This window comes from Nicotiana sylvestris, chromosome 6, assembly GCF_000393655.2.
Source record: "Nicotiana sylvestris chromosome 6, ASM39365v2, whole genome shotgun sequence".
NCBI classification, from domain to species: domain Eukaryota; kingdom Viridiplantae; phylum Streptophyta; class Magnoliopsida; order Solanales; family Solanaceae; genus Nicotiana; species Nicotiana sylvestris.
The window spans coordinates 95588645-95596772 of NC_091062.1; the positions used below are offsets into that span (position 1 = coordinate 95588645).

Sequence of the window (8128 nt, forward strand, 5' to 3'; positions counted from 1 at the left end):
GTTGTCATCTTCACAACAATACAGGGTGTTTCTACCTGCTATTGATTTGAAATAGGGTGGATATCTCAATTAAGTATGCTATATTGTTACCACAATAAGTATAATCCTACACTTTGCCCAAAATAGCTTCCCCTATCTAACCTCTTCTTTTTCATTTCTTTTTTGCATGGGAAATATGAAGTGAAAAAATAAGTAATTAGACAAAATTACAAAGAAAAGGTTAAAGGAGAAATGTGAGAAAAAACTCACTGAAACTAAAAATTAGAGTCACCACTATATGTCATTCGATTTTTCTGCAATATCCGAAACCTCTTTACAGAGACCAACTCTGATAATCGAAACACTGAAGAGAACTCAAATCAAACACAAGGTCTACCAACAGTTCATTCGTCTTCTTCATCTTCATCATCTTCATCTTCCTCTTCAGAGCCTCCGCTGTCCTTTCCCTGGCAATTCATATCAAATCAACCAATTCATTACCCAAGATATAAAAGAACAATCTTCAATAAGCTGCCGACACACATAAAATGGTATGCGGTTTTATGCTAAAATCACTGTCAGCTCCCAGCAACAAGATCCCCTGGCACCATATTCACACATGCAAAATCTGAAGTTTCATTTTTTGACACAATTCCAATTCATATTGGTAATGCTGTCACCTTTTGTACAGGATTAGGCATGTCTAGTCCCCGTAGTTGTTTTCTGAAGGTTAGGCATTATATCCCCCCTTCCTCATGTATTTTCATACCGAGTATTAATATATGGTCAGCGCCTCAGCGGTCATTGCCTACCCCCCCCCCCCAAAAAAAAAAAAATCAAAATGGGTGTTTTTGACTTGAAAAGGAAGCCAATGCTCTTTTAGATCCTTGTCAAGCTTCCACCATGCAACACAATGTTTTAAGAAACTGCAGAGAAAAGGTAAGAGAGAGGGGGACTAGCACATAATTGCGTATCTTCCCCCTCATGTTCATCGGTAGAATTGGGAATCAAAGTTTAAAACAAAAGAAGTCTTTCCTCTTTCCTGGGGTGAAAATGCCAACTCTTAGAGGAATTATATATGCTCCACTTTTACCTCCTTTCGGCTAGGAAAAGGGAAAGAACATTCACAAACTTGCTCCCTCTCTCATCCTAAACAAACAGTGTAAGCTTCCAACAGGTGACCTCTCTTCCTCGGCCCAAGGGGAAAAGGAAGAGAAGGAACAAATACTTTGTCAGAATAGATACTTTCTTGATCTAAAAAACAAAGATATATTCAGACCAGAAGACACTTTGATCTTCTGAATGGAAGAGTCCCCAACCAATACCTTCCCGGCAGGTAAAACCAAAAGCTACAGTTTCAAAGTTTTCTATCTGATGCATTTGTTTTTCACAAAGTTGGTATTTTCATTTAATTAATAGCACCAGGAAGGGGTTGGAACAAAAATATTTACAAGTGCAGAAGAATCCTACTCTCTTTATGATGCTTCTAAGATTGCATCTTTTGAGACTTTGATCAAAGACTTCCTTCAGAAGAATCCTACTCTCTTTATGATGCTTCTAAGATTGCATCTTTTGAGACTTTGATCAAAGACTTCCTTCAACAGACCCTTCCCTTCTCTCCCTCACGTGTCTTCATGTCTTAGACAAAGTTCTGTTTTAACCCCACAATTTAAGCAGCAAATAGTTTCCACGAAAGCAAAGATGGAAATATAAATTTCTAAATATCAGAAGCACCATAAAAACTATATTGCTTGCAGAAAGTTATTTTAGAGGTTTGGTAGTAGCTCTATGTTTTATAGGCTTTATCATATATATAGTTGCAGCCCTTATGATTTTAGTAAATCCTATTAGTCAAGCCCCACTTAGAAACTTTTTCCTTAGTCCTCCTTCACCCTCATACCATTGTGGCCAAGGAAAGAAATAAATGTAAGCCCAAAAGGAGGACATATTACAGCCACTGATGAATAAGCACGACTTTATGTCAATTGATGTGCACAATGTATGAGTTATGAAAACTTAGCAAGAATGTTGCTTTACCTCATCGCCTTCAATATCTTCTTCATCAGGCTCCTGTGGTAAAGCAAATTTTGTATAATGTTATCGAGTTAAAAATGCAGGACTAAATCATGACTAATAGATCAAGGAAAACAAGGGACACAGCATGGAACTAACATGGTCAAAATAATTGAGAGGGTTAGGCCACAAGTCATCCTTGATTATTTCAGCAACCTGAAAATCAGAAAACAAAAGAATAAATTTGAAAATGAAACTCTATGCACCAAATACCTGAATAACCCCCCCACCCCACCCCACCCACACACACACACAAAAAAAAAAAAAAAGTGCGAGCAAGAAAATCATAATGTTCTGCCGAAGATCTAGATGTTACCTCATCATCCTGAATGTCCAGAATCTCATTTTCGTCATCATCCACATCACCTTTTTGATTGACTTCACTGAACCATGTAAAGAAGCTGTATGGAATAACAAGGGAAAAGCAACTGAGCAAGGATGACCATGAATATGACATTCAGTTTTTATTTACAAGACAGCTAGGATTGAGAGTACAGAAGACAGAGGAGTGAGCATGTGTCCAGTCGGTGCACCAACTTATCAAGTGATTAAGAGGATAAGTCACAGAATGTTGTAGCAGAAATACTCAGTGAGTGCAAATAGTTTCGACGCAGCTACATTAACCACTATATTTGCCATAGTTACACTATTTTTGTGAACTCATAAACAGCTTTCTCTCGAGAGAAACATTTTGCCCAAAAAAATCATTAATATAGTTAATTAGCAATACTCTTATATAGCTTATGAATATGTAACTTTTTTTTTCAAAAATTCAAGAAATGGGTGTCCTAATTCAAATTGAAATTAGATGATTTGACTTTGAAATTTTGAACGCATCATTTCTTTTTGGGACGGACAGAACAATATATTTTGCGCTTCTGTTCCTAACAGAGATGGCTGACTTCTAACTCCATAGTGAAGGAAGCAATTGCAGGGGGGAAATTTTGCCCACTACAAGAACATAAGATTAGGTCGGCATATGTTATTTGAAGGATCACACCAGTTATAGGTGAGTTTTATTAAGAAAATGTGATAATTGACAAATTTGTATTCCTAAGGTAGAGATCATAACCTGGTTTAATGAGGTGAGCAAGTCTATTTTCTCAAGTAAGACGAACCAAGTTCCCAACATTATATCAGTTGCAAGTTGACAGACTTGATACAAACAACTAGTAGCTTTAAAAAATCAAAACCCTTAGAAATGCTAGATAAAAGTTAGCAGACCTTTCTTCAGCGTGGGACCGCTTGTTTCCTTTCTTCTTGTCAGCAACTCCATTAGGAATGCCCTTCATAAGTCAAAACACAAATAGTGAGAGGAAAAGCATAAGATAAAGACGTGTAACGTCTCTCAAGCAGCAAAGAGAACTTACCATGCCTTCTTTCCATTTTATTGTTGTAGCTGTAATTTTTGTAGGTCCATCTTCAAGGAAGGTATACGTCTTTGAGAGCTTTGAATTTTCAAAATAAGGATTGGGCTTAAAGTTCTGTGAGAAAGAAGAGAAGGTCATCAGCATTCTGCAGTCCCAGAAAACATAAGATGTCTAATGTACTCATTAATTTCATTGTTGAGAGAGCGAGAAAGAGTGGTGAACTCACAAACGTGATTGAATGACCCGATTTCACATCCTTTGAGTCTTCCACTTCAATAGAACTTACAAATTTGAAAATCTACATGAAAAGGGACAGTAACATTATGAGATTCAGATCAGAAGGTAAGAATCCATTTAAACTGTACTTTGACAGTTTATTTAGATGAGATTTTGCTAATTTAAGCGGATGGTTAATATTGGAGAAACAGTAACGTAACAAGTTGTAGTGGGTTGTTTAGAAGTTTAAATGAAACAAATTAGGATCAAACCTTTTGGTCCTCTTCAGTGAGAAGGTTACCAAGAACAGGATGACTCAAAAACTGCAAGCAGATGAGATAAGTTATACTGTGTGAAAAATACTTTGGAAGTCAAGCGATTGCAAGGAGAAAGGATAGGATGGGATCACTAACAGCAGTCAACCAGAAGTCAGAAATAGAGCTAATGACATCATTTCGCTTATCATAGACAGGCTTGCGGATCTTGTTGTACTTCTGTTCTACTTCCAACACTTCGTCACTTGCTTTTTCATTGATCTGCTAGCAAAATTGATATATCATTCAACATGTAAAACCAAGAGCTACACATGTTATCTTACCGTTAAACAACAGAAGAAAAGCTTCTAGCAATTTATCCAAGTTAATTATTGTATAAACTGCCGAAGTTGATTTGCATCTCTTCTGATTAGATTGTACCCTGAATGATTAAGCTTTTGGTGTGCATTCAGAAAAAGCTCGGACACATAGCAATATCATGTATGCATATAGCATACAAATCCAAAGCTCCCAGAAGTGCGTAGATTTGCATCTTGTATTCTTCATATACTCTTCATACAAGTGAACATGATTTTCAATTTATTGTGAAGGGAGCAGAGAAAGATATGTAGGGGGGAGCGCATAGACACTAGCCTGCTGAATCCATAATGAGAATATCATCCTCTATTAATCTTGCAGGATTCCATGTATCGACATTATGATCATTAAGTAAGAAAGGAACCGAGCAGTTCCTGAAGAGAGGTCCTTAGAACTGAACTATGACCATATTGGGTATAACTTAATCAGACAGAATTTTTAAAGAAGTTTTTGGAGTAGACATCTATTAAAAGAAGGAAAGAGACTTGAATATTCAATTGAACAAAGAATAAGCATTAAGTCAAACAGCTATCAGTTCCAGAACTGAGGTCCTCAGAAAAGTAGCATGCTCTAAATTCTTAACTACATCAAGAAAGCTAAGGTAGTACATGACCAGTGGAGATCTCTCAAATTTTTGTTTCCATCTGAAAGAAACACCGAACATGCTGAAAGTCAAAATTTGACGAATTTATCTGAATATATTCATAGAAATATGCTTCGATGAGGTTTGGCAGTTGGACTTCCTCAAGGAAGACAGGACTTTTTATACTCTTTATTATTCTTCTAACATTTTCTACTCTACTGAAGAATCACAGTTTTTGGAATCATAAGAAATTAATTAGGAATTAACACATCTCATACTTCCAAATTTCTTCACAGTTTAATGCCCGAATTTGGACATTTACTCAATTTAGAAATAAACTAATGATCTTTATATTCACATAAAGAACAAGGAACCATATCATGGTCTTCCAAACTTCTCATGTCACAGTCATAGATAATCTCGACAAGTTTTAGAAATTGAATAAAAATTGGATCTTTAAAACTTTGGAGTTTTAGCCACTATCTAATTCTCCATAATAAGAATTCAATCTTTTCTTTAAGTAATTCTCTACGTTTATTACCCCTTTTTAACGGTTTTAAAAAAAAAAAATTACCTTCTCGAGCTCGTCTTGTATCTCTTGCAATTTTTCAATGGAAAAAATGAGCTTTTCATCAATAATATTGTTGTTTTCCTCATCCACTTTCTGCTTCTTCCCTTTGTCTGCCCCCATTTTATTCTTTGCCTAAACACACAGCAGCTGAGGAAGAGAGCTGCTGCTTCTCAGTGTCTCTAACTGCTAATTTCTAGATTCTGCTTAAACCCTAAACGGCTCTAACCTGTCTGTTTGAGACAAGACATGTTAAGGTTTTAGGGTTTTAGGAGAACAAATAAGAGATTGACACGTCTTCTTCTGTACTTTTTCTGTGACTTTGACACGTGTATAAATTATTAAATTACTTCCTCCGGCACATTTGTATCGTTTAAAACTTTAGCACGTCCACCAATTATAAAGGAGTAGTATAATTTATTAAATAACATTCTTTATTTTTTATTTCATCTCAAGTTATATTGCTCATCCTATTTGAAAGTGAGTATTATTATTTTGTATGCGATTAAAATCGGGCCTACCTAATTTTACTATTTGATCGAGATAAAGGAGTTGCATCGGGGGTAGCCTCGTAATGAATCAGACACGAGCTCGAAGACGAGGCATCGAGTCTAAAGATCGAAGTGTCCGTTGAGACCAAGGCCAGCAGCAATCGAGATTAAGTATGATCGACTTCGAGTGAAGTAAAATAACGGAAAGGCGAGATATCCGTAACTGGTCGGAGATCACGACAGAAATTTCGAGAAGAACAAAGTACGCAATTTCCTGTTTACTATGTTAGCCGAACTTTAGGTGAAGCATAGACCCGGTACCCACATTTAGAAAAATTAGTGTTTGCTCTAATAAGCGCATCTAGGAAATTAAAATCATATTTTCAATGTCGCCCAATTTGTGTTGTAACCACTTATCCCCTTCGCAACATTTTGCACAAGCCCGAGCTCTCGAGCCGACTGGCCAAATGGACCGTCGAAATCAGTGGGTACAATATCGAGTATCGACCTCAAACGTCCATCAAGTCTCAAATTTTAGCAAACTTCGTGGCCGACTTTACACCAGCCCTCGAGCCCGAGGTCGAAAAGGAGCTATTGCTAAAATCGAGTACATCCTCAGGAGTCTAGACCCTTTTCATAGACGGTGCTTCAAATGTGAAGGGGTCCGGGCTAGGCATCGTTTTGAAGCCACCCACAGGCAATACGATTAGACAATCTATCAAAACTCCTAAGTTGACTAACAATGAGGTCGAGTATGAGGTCATGATTGCAGGTCTCAAGCCGGCTAAAAGTTTGGGAGCTGAGATCATCGAGGCCAAGTGTGATTCCTAGCTCGTGGTTAACTAGGTCAACAAAACCTACGAGGTCCGATAAGATCGAATGCAGAGGTACTTGGATAAATTGCAGGTAACCTTACACCGATTCAAAGAATGGACCCTATAGCATGTACCTCGAGAACAGAATGGTGACCCTTGCAAACATAGGGTCATCGATCGAAGATGATGAAATTATCTTGAGGACTGTCGTACAACTTTCAAAATCGGTGGTCGAAGAAGGCCACGTGTCACAACCCCAATGCCTCGATCGTGATGGCTCCTATCACAGTACTAGGCAAGCCAACCAAATATTTGCCACAATGAAACCTTTTATAAAAATCATTTTCTAGTATCGAATAAGTCTCAAATTCGTTATATGAAATAGATGAGTAAAACTGAATAAGCGGAAAAACCAGTACAGAATACCAACACAGACCAACAATCCGGTATCACTAGTCAAGAGTCTCTAAATACAACTCAAACTGACTGAATAATACATCATAAGTCTGAAATAGCAGAATACTAAGATAGGAAGGAGGAAAGCAGGGCTGCGAATACCATGCAACTACCTTGCAGTCTCTAGTAAAGCTCTGAGAGTGCTGGAAGCTCTCACTCTGTTGTTCGAGCACCTGGATCTGCACACAAGGTGCAGGGAGTAACACGCCAACTCAGTAAGTAACTAAAGTAAATAAGGTCTGAGTGCAGTGACGAGCAAATTAAAACCATATAAGAGTTTTCAACAGAAATATCAAGTCAAAAACAACAGTGCCATAGTCAGTTATCTCGTAAAACTTCAGTTTCATTGAAATCATTTATTCAACATTTTTCAATAGAGGCTTAGTATAAAGAAGAGTGAAAGCAGCAAAATGTCATACGCGGGCCCCTCGGGCCCCTCGGGCAAGGTATCACTTATAAGTATAGCCTCTCGGGCAAGCCTCTCAGTCATTCTTGACTCAGCTCTCGTCAAACAGTACTCACACTCAGCACCCCGGCTCAATAATATCTCATAATTGTAATAATCATAATAACTGCTGCGGTGTGCAGCCCGATCCATAGTTTAAAGTCGACTACGCTCACTGGGGTGTACAGACTCCGGAGGGGCTCTTACAGCCCAAGCGTCATAATGTTGCGGCCCGCAGCCCGATCCAATATATATATCGTTGCGGCGTGCGACCCGATCTATATATAAATAATATTGTTGCGGCGTGCAGCCCGATCCGTAATAAATATATAATCCTTACCATTAGGTCCAAAACCTCTCTCAGTCATTAATCCCACAGTCACTCGGGCATATCAGTGGAAATCAGGGAACTCAGCCCAAATAATTTTCATATATTAAGAAGTAGAGTGATGAAACCGGATTTAAACAATAAACAGGTAAAACATGACTGAGAATATGCT

General features: G+C 37.9%; 1 protein-coding gene across 1 annotated transcript; it reads right to left on the minus strand.

Moving 5' to 3' along the window:
- Positions 1 to 176: 176 nt before the first annotated feature.
- LOC104212612 (NAP1-related protein 2-like) lies at positions 177 to 5651 on the minus strand. The gene is made up of 10 exons (XM_009761925.2): positions 5428 to 5651; positions 4052 to 4174; positions 3911 to 3961; positions 3649 to 3720; positions 3423 to 3536; positions 3277 to 3338; positions 2369 to 2453; positions 2152 to 2208; positions 2017 to 2049; positions 177 to 446 (listed from the first exon to the last, which is right to left on the minus strand). Exons 1-10 carry the CDS (start codon positions 5542 to 5544, stop codon positions 384 to 386), a joined length of 777 nt encoding a protein of 258 aa, XP_009760227.1. The 5' UTR covers positions 5545 to 5651; the 3' UTR covers positions 177 to 383.
- Between the last annotated feature and the right edge of the window lie 2477 nt (positions 5652 to 8128).